Raw genomic sequence first — 23,885 nt, 5'->3', positions numbered from 1 at the left:
ACAGCACCTGTTCAACAACACTTACAACAACTCTTACAACAACACGTACAACAACTCTTCCAACAACTCTTCCAACAACTTGTTACGCTTGCGTGGCATTGTGATAACGGAGGTCGTCTTTTCAAGATGCAGAGGGATGTCAGGAAGCAGCTTGCAGGTGAGAATAAATGATTTATTCTAGTTGTAGAACAAAATATGCTGCGCGGTGCCCACGGCACAGAAAACAAAAGGGTAGCCAAAAGATGCTAATATAAAAAATGCAGACTATGAGCGAAACTAGGAGCGTAACTTGTTGCATGGGAGCAAACAAGACCAACAGACCGAGTGAGGCCAGCGCATTAAATAAATAGCCCTCTGACTAGTGCCCGGGCAACAGGTGCGTGTCCGGAACACTAACCAGAGGCAGGTGACTGTAATCTGCCGTCATGGCAACAGAAACAAACAAACTCAAGAGGTGCTGAAAACACAAGTGACTTGAAAACAAACAGAATATGATCCGGGCAGCGGATCATAACACAACTCTTCCAACAACACTTACAACTCTTCCAACAACTCTTCAACAACTCTTACGAAAACTCTCACAGCACTTACAACAACTCTTACAACAAATTTTACATTAACTCTTACAACTCCTACAAAAAATCTTACAACAACACTTACAACAACTCTTCCAACAACACTTACAACAACTCTTCAACAACACTTACAAAAACTCTTACAGCACTTCCAACAAATCTTACAACAACACCTACAACAAATCTTACAACAACACCTACAACAAATCTTACAACAACACTTACAACAACTCTTCAACAACACTTACAACAACTCTTACTATAACTCTTACAACAACACTTACAACAACTCTTCAACAACACTTACTACAATTATTCCAACAACATTTACAACAACACATACAACAACTCTTAAAACAGCACAGCACCTGTTCAACAACACTTACAACAACTCTTACAACAACACGTACAACAACTCTTCCAACAACTCTTCCAACAACTTGTTACGCTTGCGTGGCATTGTGATGCCGGAGGTCGTCTTTTCAAGATGCAGAGGGATGTCAGGAAGCAGCTTGCAGGTGAGAATAAATGATTTATTCTAGTTGTAGAACAAAATATGCTGCGCGGTGCCCACGACACAGAAAACAAAAGGGTAGCCAAAAGATGCTAATATAAAAAATGCAGACTATGAGCGAAACTAGGAGCGTAACTTGTTGCATGGGAGCAAACAAGACCAACAGACCGAGTGAGGCCAGCGCATAAAATAAATAGCCCTCTGACTAGTGCCCGGGCAACAGGTGCGTGTCCGGAACACTAACCAGAGGCAGGTGACTGTAATCTGCCGTCATGGCAACAGAAACAAACAAACTCAAGAGGTGCTGAAAACACAAGTGACTTGAAAACAAACAGAATATGATCCGGGCAGCGGATCATAACACAACTCTTCCAACAACACTTACAACTCTTCCAACAACTCTTCAACAACTCTTACGAAAACTCTTACAGCACTTACAACAACTCTTACAACAAATTTTACATTAACTCTTACAACTCCTACAACAAATCTTACAACAACACTTACAACAACTCTTACAACAACACTTACAACAACTCTTCAACAACACTTACAAAAACTCTTACAGCACTTCCAACAACTCTTACAACACCTACAACAAATCTTACAACAACACCTACAACAAATCTTACAACAACACTTACAACAACTCTTCAACAACACTTACAACAACTCTTACTATAACTCTTACAACAACACTTACAACAACTCTTCAACAACACTTACTACAATTATTCCAACAACATTTACAACAACACATACAACAACTCTTAAAACAGCACAGCACCTGTTCAACAACACTTACAACAACACGTACAACAACTCTTCCAACAACTCTTCCAACAACTTGTTACGCTTGCGTGGCATTGTGATGCCGGAGGTCGTCTTTTCAAGATGCAGAGGGATGTCAGGAAGCAGCTTGCAGGTGAGAATAAATGATTTATTCTAGTTGTAGAACAAAATATGCTGCGCGGTGCCCACGACACAGAAAACAAAAGGGTAGCCAAAAGATGCTAATATAAAAAATGCAGACTATGAGCGAAACTAGGAGCGTAACTTGTTGCATGGGAGCAAACAAGACCAACAGACCGAGTGAGGCCAGCGCATAAAATAAATAGCCCTCTGACTAGTGCCCGGGCAACAGGTGCGTGTCCGGAACACTAACCAGAGGCAGGTGACTGTAATCTGCCGTCATGGCAACAGAAACAAACAAACTCAAGAGGTGCTGAAAACACAAGTGACTTGAAAACAAACAGAATGTGATCCGGGCAGCGGATCATAACACAACTCTTCCAACAACACTTACAACTCTTCCAACAACTCTTCAACAATTCTTACGAAAACTCTTACAGCACTTACAACAACTCTTACAACAAATTTTACATTAACTCTTACAACTCCTACAACAAATCTTACAACACTTACAACAACTCTTACAACAACACTTACAACAACTCTTACATAACTCTTACAACAACACTTACAACAACTCTTCAACAACCCTTACTACAATTATTCCAACAACACTTACAACAACTCTTCCAACAATACTTACAACAACTCTTCAACAACACTTAAAACAACTCTTACAACAAAACGTACAGCAACTCTTCCAACAACTCTTCCAAAAATTCTTCCAACAACATACAACACCTACAACAAATCTTACAACTCTTACAACAACACTTACAACAACTCTTACATAACTCTTACAACAACACTTACAACAACTCTTCAACAACCCTTACTACAATTATTCCAACAACACTTACAACAACTCTTACAAAAACTCTTCAACAACACTTACAGCACTTACAACAACTCTTACAACAAATTTTACATTAACTCTTACAACTCCTACAACAAATCTTACAACAACACTTACAACAACTCTTACAACAACACTTACAACAACTCGTACTAAAACTCTAACAACACTTATAACAAGTCTTCAACAACCCTTACTACAATAATTCCAACAACACTTACAACAACTCTTACAACAACACTTACAACAACTCTTCCAACAACACCTACAACAAATCTTACAACAACTCTTACAACAACACTTACAACAACTCTTACAACAACACCTACAACAAATCTTACAACAACTCTTACAACACCTATAACAACTCTTACAACAACTCTTAAAACAACTCTTCAACAACACTTACAACAACTCTTACTATAACTCTTACAACAACACTTACAACAACTCTTCAACAACACTTACTACAATTATTCCAACAACACTTACAACAACTCTTACAACAACACTTATAACAACTGTTACTATAACTCTTACACAACACTTACAACAACTCTTCAACAACACTTACTACAATTATTCCAACAACACTTACAACTACTCTTACAACAACACTTACAACAACTCTGACAACACCTACAACAAATCTTACAACAACTCTTACAACAACACCTACAACAAATCTTACAACAACACTTACAACAACTCTTACAACAACACTTACAACAACTCTTACAACAACTCTTCAACAACACTTACTACAATTATTCCAACAACACTTACAAAAACTCTTACAGCACTTACAACAACTCTTACAACAATACCTACAACAAATCTTACAACAACACCTACAACAAATCTTACAACAACACTTACAGCAACTCTTACAACAACACTTACAACAACTCTTACATAACTCTTACAACAACACTTACAACAACTCTTCAACAACCCTTACTACAATTATTCCAACAACACTTACAACAACTCTTCCAACAATACTTACAACAACTCTTACAACAACTCTTCCAACAACTCTTCCAAAAACTCTTCCAACAACATACAACACCTACAACAAATCTTACAACAACACTTACAACAACTCTTACAACAACACTTACAACAACTCTTACATAACTCTTACAACAACACTTACAACAACTCTTCAACAACCCTTACTACAATTATTCCAACAACACTTACAACAACTCTTACAACAACACTTACAACAACTCTTACAACAACTCTTCAACAACATTTACAAAAACTCTTACAACACTTACAACAACTCTTACAACAAATCTTACAACAACTCTTACAACAACACCTACAACAAAGCTTACTACAACACTTACAACAACTCTTACAACAACACTTACAACAACTCGTATTAAAACTCTTACAACAACACTTATAACAACTCTTCAACAACCCTTACTACAATTATTCCAACAACACTTACAACAACTCTTACAACAACACTTACAACAACTCTTACAACAACTCTTCAACAACATTTACAAAAACTCTTACAACACTTACAACAACTCTTACAACAAATCTTACAACAACTCTTACAACAACACCTACAACAAAGCTTACTACAACACTTACAACAACTCTTACAACAACACTTACAACAACTCGTATTAAAACTCTTACAACAACTCTTACAACAACACTTACAACAACTCTTACACCAACACCTACAACAAATCTTACAACAACTCTTACAACACCTATAACAACTCTTACAACAACACTTACAACAACTCTTACAACAACACTTACAACAACTCTTACAACAACACCTACAACAAATCTTACAACAACTCTTACAACACCTATAACAACTCTTACAACAACTCTTAAAACAACTCTTCAACAACACTTACAACAACTCTTCAACAACACTTACTACAATTATTCCAACAACACTTACAACTACTCTTACAACAACACTTACAACAACTCTTCAACAACCCTTACTACAATTATTCCAACAACACTTACAACAACTCTTACAACAACACTTACAACAACTCTTACAACAACTCTTCAACAACATTTACAAAAACTCTTACAACACTTACAACAACTCTTACAACAAATCTTACAACAACTCTTACAACAACACCTACAACAAAGCTTACTACAACACTTACAACAACTCTTACAACAACACTTACAACAACTCGTATTAAAACTCTTACAACAACACTTATAACAACTCTTCAACAACCCTTACTACAATTATTCCAACAACACTTACAACAACTCTTACAACAACACTTACAACAACTCTTACACCAACACCTACAACAAATCTTACAACAACTCTTACAACACCTATAACAACTCTTACAACAACACTTACAACAACTCTTACAACAACACTTACAACAACTCTTACAACAACACCTACAACAAATCTTACAACAACTCTTACAACACCTATAACAACTCTTACAACAACTCTTAAAACAACTCTTCAACAACACTTACAACAACACTTACAACAACTCTTCAACAACACTTACTACAATTATTCCAACAACACTTACAACTACTCTTACAACAACACTTACAACAACTCTTCAACAACACTTACTACAATTATTCCAACAACACTTACAACTACTCTTACAACAACACTTACAACAACTCTTACAACAACACCTACAACAAATCTTACAACAACTCTTACAACAACACCTACAACAAATCTTAAAACAACACTTACAACAACTCTTACAACAACACTTACAACAACTCTTACAACAACTCTTCAACAACACTTACTACAATTATTCCAACAACACTTACAACAACTCTTCAACCACACTTACAAAAACTCTTACAGCACTTACAACAACTCTTACAACAATACCTACAACAAATCTTACAACAACACCTACAACAAATCTTACAACAACACTTACAGCAACTCTTACAACAACACTTACAACAACTCTTACAACAACTCTTACATTACTCTTACAACAAGACTTACAACAACTCTTCAACAACCCATACTACAATTATTCCAACAACACTTACAACAACTCTTCCAACAATACTTACAACAACTCTTCCAAAAACTCTTCCAAAAACTCTTCCAACAACATACAACACCTACAACAAATCTTACAACAACACTTACAACAACTCTTACAAAAACACTTACAACAACTCTTACAAAACTCTTAAAACAACACTTACAACAACTCTTCAACAACCCTTACTACAATTATTACAACAACACTTACAGCAACTCTTGCAACAACACTTACAACAACTCTTCAACAACATTTACAAAAACTCTTACAACACCTCTTACAACAAATCTTACAACTCTTACAACAACACCTACAACAAATCTTACTACAACACTTACAACAACTCTTACAACAACACTTACAACAACTCGTACTAAAACTCTTACAACAACACTTATAACAACTCTTCAACAACCCTTACTACAATTATTCCAACAACACTTACAACAACTCTTACAACAACACTTACAACAACTCTTACAACAACACCTACAAAAAAAACCTTACAACAACTCTTACAACACCTATAACAACTCTTACAACAACACTTACAACAACTCTTACAACAACACCTACAACAAATCTTACAACAACTCTTACAACACCTATAACAACTCTTACAACAACTCTTACAACAACTCTTAAAACAACTCTTCAACAACACTTACAACTCTTACTATAACTCTTACAACAACACTTACAACAACTCTTCAACAACACTTACTACAATTATTCCAACAACACTTACAACAACTCTTACAACAACACTTAAAACAACACTTATAACAACTCTAACTATAACTCTTACACAACACTTACAACAACTCTTCAACAACACTTACTACAATTATTCCAACAACACTTATAACTACTCTTACAACAACACTTACAACAACTCTTCAACAACCCTTACTACAATTATTACAACAACACTTACAGCAACTCTTGCAACAACACTTACAACAACTCTTCAACAACATTTACAAAAACTCTTACAACACCTCTTACAACAAATCTTACAACTCTTACAACAACACCTACAACAAATCTTACTACAACACTTACAACAACTCTTACAACAACACTTACAACAACTCGTACTAAAACTCTTACAACAACACTTATAACAACTCTTCAACAACCCTTACTACAATTATTCCAACAACACTTACAACAACTCTTACAACAACACTTACAACAACTCTTACAACAACACCTACAAAAAAAACCTTACAACAACTCTTACAACACCTATAACAACTCTTACAACAACACTTACAACAACTCTTACAACAACACCTACAACAAATCTTACAACAACTCTTACAACACCTATAACAACTCTTACAACAACTCTTACAACAACTCTTAAAACAACTCTTCAACAACACTTACAACAACTCTTACTATAACTCTTACAACAACACTTACAACAACTCTTCAACAACACTTACTACAATTATTCCAACAACACTTACAACAACTCTTACAACAACACTTAAAACAACACTTATAACAACTCTAACTATAACTCTTACACAACACTTACAACAACTCTTCAACAACACTTACTACAATTATTCCAACAACACTTATAACTACTCTTACAACAACACTTACAACAACTCTTACAACAACACCTACAACAAATCTTACAACAACTCTTACAACAACACCTACAACAAATCTTACAACAACACTTACAACAACTCTTACAACAACACTTACAACAACTCTTACAACAACTCTTCAACAACACTTACTACAATTATTCCAACAACACTTACAACAACTCTTACAACAACTCTTCAACAACACTTACAAAAACTCTTACAGCACTTACAACAACTCTTACAACAATACCTACAACAAATCTTAAAACAACACCTAAAACAAATCTTACAACAACACTTACAACAACTCTTCAACAACCCTTACTACAATTATTCCAACAACACTTACAACAACTCTTACAACAACTCTTCAACAACACTTAAAACAACTCTTACAACAAAACGTACAGCAACTCTTCCAAAAACTCTTCCAACAACATACAACACCTACAACAACACTTACAACAACTCTTACAACAACACTTACAACAACTCTTACATAACTCTTACAACAACACTTACAACAACTCTTCAACAACCCTTACTACAATTATTCCAACAACACTTACAACAACTCTTACAACAACACTTACAACAACTCTTACAATGACTCTTCAACAACACTTACACACTTACAACAACTCTTACAACAAATCTTACAACAACTCTTACAACAACACCTACAACAAATCTTACAACAACACTTACAACAACTCTTACAACAACACTTACAACAACTCGTACTAAAACTCTTACAACAACACTTATAACAACTCTTCAACAACCCTTAATACAATTATTCCAACAACACTTACAACAACTCTTACAACAACACTTACAACAACTCTTACAACAATACCTACAACAAATCTTACAACAACTCTTACAACACCTATAACAACTCTTACAACAACACTTACAACAACTCTTACAACAACACTTACAACAACTCTTACAACAACACCTACAACAAATCTTACAACAACTCTTACAACACCTATAACAACTCTTAAAACAACTCTTCAACAACACTTACAACAACTCTTACTATAACTCTTACAACAACACTTACAACAACTCTTACAACAACACCTACAACAAATCTTACAACAACTCTTACAACACCTATAACAACTCTTACAACAACTCTTACAACAACTCTTACAACAACTCTTAAAACAACTCTTCAACAACACTTACAACAACTCTTACTATAACTCTTACAACAACACTTACAACAACTCTTCAACAACACTTACTACGATTATTCCAACAACACTTACAACAACTCTTACAACAACATTTAAAACAACACTTATAACAACTCTAACTATAACTCTTACACAACACTTACAACAACTCTTCAACAACACTTACTACAATTATTCCAACAACACTTATAACTACTCTTACAACAACACTTACAACAACTCTTACAACAACACCTACAACAAATCTTACAACAACTCTTACAACAACACCTACAACAAATCTTACAACAACACTTACAACAACTCTTACAACAACACTTACAACAACTCTTACAACAACTCTTCAACAACACTTACTACAATTATTCCAACAACACTTACAACAACTCTTACAACAACTCTTCAACAACACTTACAAAAACTCTTACAGCACTTACAACAACTCTTACAACAATACCTACAACAAATCTTAAAACAACACCTAAAACAAATCTTACAACAACTCTTCAACAACCCTTACTACAATTATTCCAACAACACTTACAACAACTCTTACAACAACTCTTCAACAACACTTAAAACAACTCTTACAACAAAACGTACAGCAACTCTTCCAAAAACTCTTCCAACAACATACAACACCTACAACAACACTTACAACAACTCTTACAACAACACTTACAACAACTCTTACAACAACACTTACAACAACTCTTCAACAACCCTTACTACAATTATTCCAACAACACTTACAACAACTCTTACAACAACACTTACAACAACTCTTACAATGAATCTTCAACAACACTTACACACTTACAACAACTCTTACAACAAATCTTACAACAACTCTTACAACAACACCTACAACAAATCTTACAACAACACTTACAACAACTCTTACAACAACACTTACAACAACTCGTACTAAAACTCTTACAACAACACTTATAACAACTCTTCAACAACCCTTAATACAATTATTCCAACAACACTTACAACAACTCTTACAACAACACTTACAACAACTCTTACAACAATACCTACAACAAATCTTACAACAACTCTTACAACACCTATAACAACTCTTACAACAACACTTACAACAACTCTTACAACAACACTTACAACAACTCTTACAACAACACCTACAACAAATCTTACAACAACTCTTACAACACCTATAACAACTCTTAAAACAACTCTTCAACAACACTTACAACAACTCTTACTATAACTCTTACAACAACACTTACAACAACTCTTCAAAAACACTTACTACAATTATTCCAACAACACTTACAACGACTCTTACAACAACACTTACTACAATTATTCCAACAACACTTACAACAACATTTACAACAACTCTTAAAACAACACAACAACTCTTCCAACAACATTTCAACAACACTTACAACAACTCTTCAACAACACTTACTACAATTATTCCAACAACACTTACAACAACTCTTCAACAACACTTACAACAACTCTTACTATAACTCTTACAACAACACTTACAACAACTCTTCAACAACACTTAGTACAATTATTCCAACAACACTTACAACAACATTTACAACAACTCTTAAAACAACACAACAACTCTTCCAACAACCTTTCAACAACACTTACAAAAACTCTTACAACAACACTTACAACAACTCTTACAACAACTCTTCAACAACACTTAAAACAACTCTTACAACAACACTTCAACAACACTTACAACAACTCTTACTATAACTCTTACAACAACACTTACAACAACTCTTCAACAACACTTACTACAATTATTCCAACAACACTTACAACACTTACAACAACTCTTACAACAACACCTACAACAAATCTTACAACAACACCTACAACAAATCTTACAACAACACTTACAGCAACTCTTACAACAACACTTACAACAACTCTTACAACAACTCTTGAACAGCACTTACAACAACTCTTCAACAGCACTTACAACAACTCTTACTATAACTCTTACAACAACACTTACAACAACTCTTAAACAGCACTTACTACAACTCTTACTATAACTCTTACAACAACGCTTACAACAACTCTTAAAACAACACAGAACCTCTTCAACAACACGTACAACAACTCTTACAACACTTACAACAACTCTTACTATAACTCTTCCAACAACACTTACAATGACTCTTCAGCAACACTTACTACAATTATTCCAACAACATTTACAACAACTCTTAAAACAACACAACAACTCTTCCAACAACTTTTCAACAACACTTACAAAAACTCTTACAACAACATTTACAACAACTCTTAAAACAACACAACAACTCTTCCAACAACTCTTCAACAACACTTACAAAAACTCTTACAACACTTACAACAACTCTTACTATAACTCTTCCAAAAACACTTACAACAACTCTTCAACAACACTTACTACAATTATTCCAACAACACTTACAACAACATTTACAACAACTCTTAAAACAACACAACAACTCTTCCAACAACTTTTCAACAACACTTACAACAACTCTTCAACAACACTTACTACAATTATTCCAACAACAATTACAACAACTCTTCAACAACACTTACAACAACTCTTACATAACTCTTACAACAACACTTACAACAACTCTTCAACAACCCGTACTACAATTATTCCATCAACACTTACAACAACTCTTACAACAACACTTACAACAACTCTTCAACAACACTTACAACAACTCTTACAACAACACGTACAGCAACTCTTCCAACAACTCTTTCAACAACTCTTCCAACAACTCTTCAACAACACTTACAAAAACTCTTACAACTCTTACAACAAATTTTACATTAACTCTTACAACAACACCTACAACAAATCTTACAACAACACTTACAACAAGTCTTACAACAACACTTACAACAACTCTTACATAACTCTTACAACAACACTTACAACAACTCTTCAACAACCCTTACTACAATTATTCCATCAACACTTACAACAACTCTTACAACAACACTTACAACAACTCTTCAACAACACTTACAACAACTCTTACAACAACACGTACAGCAACTCTTCCAACAACTCTTTCAACAACTCTTCCAACAACTCTTTAACAACACTTACAAAAACTCTTACAACTCTTACAACAAATTTTACATTAACTCTTACAACAACACCTACAACAAATCTTACAACAACACTTACAACAACTCTTACAACAACACTTACAATAACTCTTACATAACTCTTACAACAACACTTACAACAACTCTTACTATAACTCTTTCAACAACACTTACAAAAACTATTACAACACTTACAACAAATCTTACAACAACTCTTACAACAACACCTACAACAAATCTTACAACAACACTTACAACAACTCTTACTATAACTCTTTCAACAACACTTACAAAAACTCTTCAACAACCCTTACTACAATTATTCCAACAACACTTACAACAACTCTTAAAACAGCACAGAACCTCTTCAACAACACTTACAACAACTCTTACAACAACACCTACAAAAAAATCTTACAACAACACTTACAACAACTCTTACAACAACACTTACAACAACTCTTACAACAACACTTACAACAACTCTTACAACAACTCTTACAACAACTCTTCAACAACACTTACAACAACTCTTACAATAACTCTTACAACAACATTTACAACAACTCTTAAAACAACACAACAATTCTTCCAAAAACTCTTACAACAACACTTACAACAACTCTTACTATAACTCTTACAACACCACTTACAACAACTCTTCAACAACACTTACTACAATTACTCCAACAACACTTACAACAACTCTTACAACAACACTTACAACAACTCTTACAACAACACCTACAACAAATCTTACAACAACACCTACAACAAATCTTACAACAACACTTACAACAACTCTTACAACAACATTTACAACAACTCTTACAACAACTCTTACTATAACTCTTACAACAACACTTATAACAACTCTTCAACAACACTCACTACAATTATTCCAACAACACTTACAACATTTACAACAACTCTTAAAACAACACAACAACTCTTCCAACAACTTTTCAACAACACTTACAAAAACTCTTACAACAACACTTACAACAACTCTTACAACAACTCTTCAACAACACTTACAACAACTCTTCAACAACACGTACAAAAACTCTTACAACAACACTTCAACAATACTTACAAAAACTCTTCAACAACACTTACAAAAACTCTTACAACAACTCTTCAACAACACTTACAACAACTCTTACTATAACTCTTACAACAACACTTACAACAACTCTTACAACAACACTTACAACTCTTCAACAACTGGTACTGTAACTCTTACAACAACACTTACAATAACTCTTACAACAACTCTTCAACAACACAACAACTCTTACTGTAAATCTTACAACAACTCTTACAACAACACTTACAACAACTCTTACAATAACACTTACAACAACTCTTACTATAACTCTTACAACAACTGTTACAACAACACTTACAACAACTCTTACTATAACTCTTACAACAACTCTTACAACAACTCTTACAACAACTCTTACTATAACTCTTACAACAACTCTTCAACACTGAGGCAAAGAGCTAACCGCCTGAGTGCAGAAGCCATCTTTTCCGAAGCGACGTCTAATAGTCCCTCAGCTCTTGTTGTCGCATGATGCTTTGCCAAATGTTCCTCCTCACAACACAGTGTCATTCCCCAGGTTCCTGGTTCTGCTGTCACCTTGGCCTGCTTCCTTTAAACTTGTCTTTGGCTTATCAGAGACACACGTTGCCAGAGTACAGCCGGCACACACACAGGAAGAGGCGAGTGTGTGTGAAACCATGTCTGTTCATTTGACACCTGTAGACTTTGAAGCAGCATGCGAGCAATAAGACAAGAAGGAGAAAAGGAAGGAGAAGAAGAAGAAAAAGAAGGATAAGAAGATGAAGAAGAATGAGAAGAGGAAGGAGGAGGAAGAGAAGAAGAAGAAGGAAGAGGAGAAGGAGAAGAAGAAGAAGAGGAAGGAGAAAGAGAAAAATAATGAGAAGAGGAAGGAGGAGGAGAAGAATAAGAAGGAGGAGGAGGAAGAGAAGAAGAAGAAGAAGAAGAAGAAGAAGAAGAAGAAGAAGAAGAAGAAGAAGAAGAAGAAGAAAAAGAAAAAGAATGGGAAGGAAAAAAAGAAAAAGAAGATGGAGAAGAAGAGAAGATGAAGAAGAAGGAGGAGGAGGAGGAGGAGGAAGAGATGAAAAAGAAGAAGAAAAAAGGAGGAAGAGGAAGAGAAGAAAAAGAAGAAGAATAATAAGAAGAAGGAGAAGAAGAAGAAACAGAAGGAGGAGGAAGAAGAGAAGAAAAAGAAGAAGAACAAGAAGGAGAAGAAGAAGAAGAAAAAGAGAAGCAGCGGAGAGGTGTGAGGGTCCATGGCTTACCTTGGCGAGGTCCACTAGTGAGTTTGCTTGGTCATTCAGCTTGCGTTGCTCCATTTTAACACTTCTCAATCTGAACACAAGACCATCCACAGGCCAGTGAATGTTTTAGCTGGGTGCACACACACACACACACACACACACACACACACACACACACACACAGACACACACACACACACATGCACACACACACACACACACACACGGACACACACACACGCACGGACACACGCACACACACACACAGACACACACACACACACACACACACACACACACACACACACACACACACACACACACGCGCGCGCTGTACTGGACATGCACGAGGATGTGCGGAGATGCGAGGGAAGGGTCACGCAGTTGGCTTAGTGCTGCATGCACGTGAAAACAAAGACCAGATCAGAGACTTGAACATGTCATTGTATTGAAGTCAACCATTTTATTTTGGTATGTAACATTTTTAATCAGAGAAATGAACATTTCATCATCATGAAATCCTAATATTGACAACCATTTTATTTTGGTATGTAACATTTTTAATCAGAGACATGAACATGTCATCGTATTGAAGTCAACCATTTTATTTTGGTACCGTATGTAACATTTTTAATCAGAGAAATTAACATTTCAACATTATGAAATACTATTATTGACAACCATTTTATTTTGTTATGTAACATTTTTAATCAGAGACATGAACATGTCACCCTATTGAGGTCCTATTATTGACAACCATTTTATTTTGGTATGTAACATTTTTAATTAGAGACATTAACATGTCATCTTATTGAATTCATTATCCTGACAACCATTTTATTTTGGTATGTAACATTTTTAATCATACATGAACATGTCATCATATTGATGTCCTATTACTGACAACCATTTTATTTTGGTATGTAACATTTTTAATCAGAGACATGAAAATGTAATCGTATTGAAGTCTTATTACTGACAACCATTTTTTTTGGAATGTAACATTTTTAATTAGACATGAAGATGTCATTGTATTTAAGTCCTATTACTGAAAACCATTTTATTTTGGTATGTAACATTTTTAATCAGAGACATGGACATGTCATCGTATTTAAGTCCTATTCCTGACAACCATTTTATTTTGGTATGTAACATTTTTAATAAGACATGTCATCGTATTGAAGTCCTATTACTGACAACCATTTTATTTTGGTATGTAACATTTTTAATCAGACATTAACATGTTATCATATTGAAGTCCTATTACTGACAACTATTTTATTTTGGTGTGTAAACATTTTTAATCAGAGACATGAACATGTAATGGTATTGAAGTCCTATTACTGACAACCATTTTATTTTGGTATGTAACATTTTTAGTCAGAGACATGAACATGTCATCGTATTGAAGTCCTATTACTGACAACCATTTTATTTCAGTATGTAACATTTTTAATGATGAACATGACGAACATGAACATGATGAACATGACGAACATGAAAATGATGAACATGACGAACATGAAGAACATGACAAACATGAAAATGATGAACATGGCGACCATGAAGAACATGATGAACATGAACACGATGAACATGACGAACATGAACATGATGAACATGACGAACATGAAGAACATGAACATGACGACTATGAAGAACATGAACATGACGAACAAGTACATATTGAACATGATAAACATATTGACCATGATGAACATGAAGAACATGTACATGATGACTATGTACATGATGAACATGACAAACATGAACATGATGAACATATACATGATAAACATGACGAACATGAATAACATGTACATGATGAACATGTGCATGATGAACATGATCAACATGTACATGATCAACATGTACAGGATCAACATGACAAACATGATGAACAGGACAAACATGATGAACATGACGAACATGAAAACATGTAAATGGTGAACATGATGAACATATACATGATGAACATGAAGAACATTATACACATGACGAACAAGAAGAACATGTACATGATGAACATGATGAACATGACAAACATGATGAACATGACGAACATGATGCACATGACAAACATGAAGAACATGTACATGATGAACATGACGAACATGAACATGATGAACATGACAAACATAAACATGAAGAACATGACGAATATGAGAAACATGATGAACATGACGAACATGATGACATGATGAACATGACGAACATGATGACATGATGACATGATGAACATGATGAACATGAACATGATAAACATGTACATTATGAACATGAACATGATGAACATGATGAACATGAGTAACATGAACATGTTGAACATTATGAACATGTACATGATGAATATTACAAACATGATGAAAATGTGCATGTTGAACATGATGAACATATTGAACATGACAGACATATTGAACATGATGAACATGACAAACATGATGAAAATGACGGATATGAGGAACATAATGAACATGACGAACATTATGTACATGAAAAACATGATGAACATGAGGAACATGATGAATATGACAAACATATTGAACATGACGAACATGATGACATGATGAACATGATGAACATGAACATGATAAACATGTACATTATGAACATGAACATGATGAACATGACGAACATGTACATGATGAACATGAGTAACATGATGAACATGAACATGTTGAACATTATGAACATGTACATGATGAATATTACAAACATGATGAAAATGTGCATGTTGAACATGATGAACATATTGAACATGACAGACATATTGAACATGATGAACATGACAAACATGATGAAAATGACGGATATGAGGAACATAATGAACATGATGAACATTATGTACATGAAAAACATGATGAACATGAGGAACATGATGAATATGACAAACATATTGAACATGACGAACATATTGAACACGAGGAACATCATGAATATGACGAATATGAAGAACATAATGAACATGATGTACATGCACATGATGAACATGACAAAAATGAGGAACATAATGAACATGATGAACTTGACGAACATATTGAACATGACGGACATATTGAACATATTGAGCATGAGGTACATGATGTACATGATGAACATGATGGAGAAGATGAACATGATGAACAAATTGAACATGACGGACAATTTGAACATTACGGACATATTGAACATGAACATGATGAACATAACGAACATGAAGAACATGTATATGATATACATGATGAACATGTACATAATGAACATGACAAAACATGAACATGATGAACATGTACATGATCAACATGAGGAACATGATGAACATGACAAACATGTACATGATGAACATGACAAACACAAACATGTACTTTGTTTATTTACACACATAATTTACATGTACTATATGTGTATTTACACACATACTGTACGTGTACTTTGTTTATTTACACACATACTATATGTACTGTAGGTTTATTTACACACACAAACTACATGATATTTATTTACACACACACTACATGTACTCTATGTTTTACACACACACACACACACATGTACTATATGTTTATTTACACACATACTACATGTAGTGTATGTTTATATACACATACTTTACAAACCCCATTTTCATATGAGTTGAGAAATTGTGTTAGATGTAAATATAAACGGAATACAATGATTTGCAGATCATTTTCAACCCATATTTAATTGAATGCACTACAAAGACAAGATATTTGATGTTCAAACTCATAAACTTTATTTTTTTTTTGCAAATAATAATTAACTTAGAATTTCATGGCTGCAACACGTGCCAAAGTAGTTGGGAAAGGGCATGTTCACCACTGTGTTACATCACCGTTTCTTTTAACAACACTCAATAAACGATTGGGAACTGAGGAAATTAATTGTTGAAGCTTTGAAAGTGGAATTATTTCCCATTCTTGGTTTATGTAGAGCTTCAGTCGTTCAACAGTCTGGGGTCTCTGGTGTCGTATTTTACGCTTCATAATGCGCCACACATTTTCGATGGGAGACAGGTCTGGACTGCAGACGGGCCAGGAAACTACCCACACTCTTTTTTTACGAAGCCACGCTGTTGTAACACTCGCTGAATGTGGCTTGGCATTGTCTTGCTGAAATAAGCAGGGGCGTCCATGAAAAAGACGGCGCTTAGATGGCAGCATATGTTGTTCCAAAACCTGTATGTACCTTTCAGCATTAATGGTGCCTTCACAGATGTGTAAGTTACCCATGCCTTGGGCACTAATGCACCCCCATACCATCACAGATGCTGGCTTTTGAACTTTGTGTCGATGTGTGGATGGTTTGCTTCCCCTTTGGTCCGGATGACACGATGTCGAATATTTCCAAAAACAATTTGAAATGTGGACTTGTCAGACCACAGAACACTTTTCCACTTTGCATGAGTCCATCTTAGATGATCTCGGGCCCAGAGAAGCCGGCGGCGTTTCTGGATGTTGTTGATAAATGGCTTTCGCTTTGCATAGTAGAGCTTTAACTTGCACTTACAGATGTAGCGACAAACTGTATTTACTGACAATGGTTTTCTGAAGTGTTCGTGAGCCCATGTGGTGATATCCTTTAGAGATTGATGTCGGTTTTTGATACAGTGCCGTCTGAGGGATCGAAGGTCACGGTCATTCAATGTTGGTTTACGGCCATGCCGCTTACATGGAGTGATAACTCCAGAGTCTCTGAACCTTTTGATGATATTATGGACCGTAGATGTTGAAATCCCTAAATTTCTTGCAATTGCACTTTGAGAAAGATTGTTCTTAAACTGTTTGACTATTTGGTCACGCAGTTGTGGACAAAGGGGTGTACCTCGCCCCATCCTTTCTTGTGAAAGACTGAGCATTTTTGAGAAGCTGTTTTTATACCCAATCATGGCACCTACCTGTTCCCAATTAGCCTGCACACCTGTGGGATGTTCCAAATAAGTGTTTGATGAGCATTCCTCAACTTTATCAGTATGTATTTCCACCTTTCCCAACTTATTTGTCACGTGTTGCTGGCATTAAATTCTAAAGTTAATGATTATTTGCAAAAAAAAAAAAGTTTATCAGTTTGGAACATCAAATATGTTGTCTTTGTAGCATATTCAACTGAATATGGGTTGGAAATGATTTGCAAATCATTGTATTCCGTTTATATTTACATCTAACACAATTTCCCAACTCATATGGAAACGGGGTTTGTACATGTACTATGTGTTTATTTACACACACCCGCACTATATGCACTGTTTATTTACACACACACTTTACATATACTGTATGCTTAGCTACATACATACACACACACACACACACACACACTACATGTACTATGTTTATTTACACACACACACACTACATGTATTGTATGATTAGTTACACACACACTACATGTACTACGTTTATTTACACACATACTGTACATGTACTATGTTTATTTACACAAATACTGTACATGTACTATATGTTTATTTACACACACACTACATGTACTGTGTGTTTATTTACACATTCTACATGTACAATATGTTGATTTACACACATACTGTACATGTACTGTGTGTTTATTTACACACACACTACATGTACTGTGTTTATTTACACACATACTACATGTACTATATGTTGATTTACACACATACTGTACATGTACTACATGTTTATTTACACACATACTGTACATGTACTATATGTGTATTTACACACATACTGTACATGAACTGTGTGTGAAGTGTTGCAGCTCAAAGAGGTTGCCTGCTGGCTGCTATTGGCGGCGTGAAAGGAAGTGTGAAGTTAGCGAGGAATGGAGGGAAGAATGAGGCTGCAAATGCAGGAAGAGGCCAAACAATGGTTCCACACACCCAAAGATGACCCCAAGACCTGATCCAGGTGACCAAGCTGTTCAACGAAACACACAAAAGGAGCAGGTGAAAAGGTTGCAATAGTTTGGAGCTCAAGTCGTCATCCTTTGGTCCATGAAAGCAAGTTTAATCAGCGCTTTCTGATTAAAGATCCAATTGTCATTACGCCCATGCACGGATGGAAAGAAGAAGACTCTCCATCACTGATAATTGAAATTCACTCCACCTGTGGGATTTGATCATACATCATGTGTGTCTTATATGTGTCTTATATGCCATGGTAGTTGATCATACATCATGTGTGTCTGATATGTGTCTTATACACCCTGGTGGTCAGCACAGGCATGAATCATATGTGTCTTATACGCCATGGTGGTTGATCATACATCATGTGTGTCTTATATGTGTCTTATATGCCTAAGTGGTCAGCACAGGCATGAATTTCACTTATCAAATGGAGGGGAGCCAGACTAAAAACATGCACACAACAAGTCCAAAGTGAGGCGAACACTTACTTCCGAGCTCTATTGCATTGTCCACAACACGCAGGAAAAGAAAGGACATTAATGAATTATTGCAACATGAGAAAGACGCATTTAGATGAAAACATGAATTATTGCAACATGAGAAAGACACATTTAGATGAAAACATGAATTATTGCAACACGGGAAAGACCTTTAGATGACATGAATTATTGCAACATGAGAAAGACACATTTAGATGAAAACATGAATTATTGCGACATGAGAAAGACAAATTTAGATGAAAACATGAATTATTGCAACATGACAAAGACACATTTAGATTAAAAAAATAATGATTGCAACATGAGAAAGAAACCTTTTGATGAAAACATGAATTATTGCAACATCAGACGGACACATTTAGATGAAAACATTAATTATTGCAACATCAAAAGGACACATTTAGATAAAAAAAATGAAATCTTGCAACATCAGAATGACACATTTATATGAAAGCATGAATATTGCAACATCAGAAGGACAAATTTAGATGACAAAAAGAATTATTGCAACATGAAAAAGACACATTTATATGAAAGCATGAATATTGCAACATCAGAAGGACACATTTAGATGAAAAAAATGAATTATTGCAACATGAAAAAGACACATTTAAGAAGAAAACAATAATTTTTTCAACATCAAAGGGACACATTTAAATGAAAACATGAATTATTGAAACATCAGAGGGACCCATTTATATAAAAAAATGAATTATTGCGGCATTAAAACCACATATTTAGAAGAAACATGAATTATTGCAACATGAGAAAGACACATTTAGATGAAAACATGAATTATTGTAACATCAAGACACATTTTGATGAAAACATGAATTATTGCAACATGAGAAAGACAAAATTACATGAAAAAATGTATTATTGCAACATCAGAAAGATACATTTACATGAAAACATGAATTATTGCAACACGAGAAAGACACATTTAGATGAAAACATGAATTATAGCAACATCAGAAGGACATTTACATGAAAAATGAACTATTGCAACATCAGGACACATTTAGATGAAAAATGAATTATTGCAACACGAGAAGGACACATTTAGATGAACAAAATAATGATTGCAACATCAGAAGGACACATTTAGATGAAAACATGAAAAATTAATTATTTCAATGTCAAAAGGACAAATTTAGATGAAAACATGATTTATTGCAACATGAGAAAGACAAAATTAGATGAAAAAAATGAATTATTACAACATCAGAAGGACACATTTAGATGAAAACATGAATTATTGCAACACGAGAAAGACACATTTAGATGATAACATGAATTATAGCAACATCAGAAGGACATTTACATGAAAAATGAACTATTGCAACATCAGAAGGACACATTTACATGAAAAATGAATTATTGCAACACGAGAAGGACACATTTAGATGAACAAAATAATGATTGCAACATCAGAAGGACACATTTAGATGAAAACATGAATTATTGCAACATCAGAAGGACACATGAAAACATGAATTATTGCAATATCAGAAGGACACATTTGGTTTAAAAATGAATTATTGCAACATCAGAAGGACACATTTAGATGAACACATGAATTATTACAACATCAGGACACATAGAGATGAAAAATTAATTATTGCAACATCACATTTAGATGAAAAATTAATTATTGCAACAACAGAAGGACACATTTAGATGAAAACAATGGTACTATGTCAGTTATATTAACATGTCACAAAGTATTGCAAACACAGATACTATGAAGTACCATGTCAGTACTATTTGCATGTCACAACATATTGCAAAAGCAGGTATTATGAGGTACCATGTCAGTACTATTTACATGCCACAAAGTATTGCAAAAGCAGATACTCTAAAGTAGTATTTCAGTATTATTTACATGTCACAATGTATTGCAAACACAGGTAGTATGAGGTACTATGTCAGTATTATTTACATGTCAAAAGGTATTACGAACACAGGTACTATGAGGTACTATGTCGGTATTATTAACACGTCACAAAGTATTGCAAAAACAGGTACTATGTCAGTACTATTTACATGTCACAAAGTATTGCAAAAACAGGTACTATGAGGTACTATGTCAGACAGTATACAGTACATACACTATATTGCCAAAAGTATTTGGCCACCCATCCAAATGATGAGAACAAGCTGTCCTAATCGCTTGGCCCGGTGTATAAAATCAAGCACTCAGGCATGGAGACTGTTTCTACAAACATTTGTGAAAGAATGTAACTGTCATAGGATGCCACCTGTGCAACAAATCCAGTCGTGAAATTGCCTTGCTCCTAAATATTCCAAAGTCAACTTTATTATAGGAAAAGTGAAGAGTTTGGGAGGCCACGTAAACTGACAGAGAGGGGTCAACGGATGCTGAAGCGCATAGTGCAAAGACTTTCTGCACAGTCAGTTGCTAGAGAGCTCCAAACTTCATGTGACCTTCCAAATAGCCCACGTACAGTACGCAGAGAGCTTCATGGAATGGGTTTCCATGGCCGAGCAGCTTTATCTAAGGCATACATCACCAAGTCCAATGCAAAGCGTCGGATGCAGTGGTGTAAAGCATGTTGCCACTGGACTATAGAGTAGTGGAGACACCTTCTCTGGACTGATGAATCACGCTTTTCCATCTGGCAATCTGATGGACCAGTCTGGGTTTGGAGGTTGCCAGGAAAACGCTACATTTCGGACTGCATTGTGCCGAGTGTGAAATTTGGTGGAGGAGGAATTATGGTGTGGGGTTGATCTTTCAAGAGTTGGGCTTGGCCCCTTAGTTCCAGTGAAAGGATCTTTGAATAGTCCAGGATACCAAAACATTTTGGATAATTCCATGGGATGGCACTTCATATGTGAGTAAAGGCAGGTGGCCAAATACTTTTGGCAATATAGTGTATGTCAGTCAGATGACAATAATTAATTTACAGTATATGTCAGTTAAATGACAATAATTGATTTACAGTAGATGTCAAATAATTGGTTTACAGTATATGTCACTCAGATGACAATAATTGATATACAGTATGTCAGTTAAATGACGATATATGATTTACAGTATATGTCAGTTAGATGACGATATATGATTTACAGTATATGTCAGATGACACTAATTGATTTACAGTATATGTCAGTCAGATGACAATAATTGATTTACAGTACATGTCAGTTAGATGACAAAACATTGATTACAGTACAGTGTATGTCAGTCAGATGACAAGAATTGATTTACACTATAAGTCAGTTAAATTACAATAATTGATTTACAGTATGTCAGTCAAAGGACAATAATTGATTTACAGTATATGTCAATCAGATG

The 23,885-nt window shown here is 34.8% G+C and overlaps 1 protein-coding gene across 3 annotated transcripts in view; it reads right to left on the bottom strand.

Annotated features, from left to right (window-relative positions):
- The window catches only part of kcnn2 (potassium calcium-activated channel subfamily N member 2), a 150,197-nt gene that overhangs the window by 8,832 nt on the left and 117,480 nt on the right, over positions 1-23,885 (bottom strand). The window contains exons 7-8 of one of the 3 annotated variants that reach the window (XM_061932111.2): positions 20,550-20,560; positions 14,204-14,307 (exon numbers count right to left, since the gene is read on the bottom strand). The exons of 1 other annotated variant lie outside the window; for it this stretch is intronic. In XM_061932111.2, the coding sequence (XP_061788095.1) occupies positions 14,204-14,307; positions 20,550-20,560 (115 nt within the window). The remainder of the gene's footprint in view (positions 1-14,203; positions 14,308-20,549; positions 20,561-23,885) is intronic. One more of the 3 variants, XM_072912719.1, reaches the window with a different exon arrangement.

The sequence above is a fragment of the Nerophis lumbriciformis genome, linkage group LG39 (assembly GCF_033978685.3).
Source record: "Nerophis lumbriciformis linkage group LG39, RoL_Nlum_v2.1, whole genome shotgun sequence".
In the NCBI taxonomy this organism is placed as follows: domain Eukaryota; kingdom Metazoa; phylum Chordata; class Actinopteri; order Syngnathiformes; family Syngnathidae; genus Nerophis; species Nerophis lumbriciformis.
Note: the sequence above shows the minus strand (reverse complement) of the source record. Positions and strands in the feature narration are given on the sequence as shown.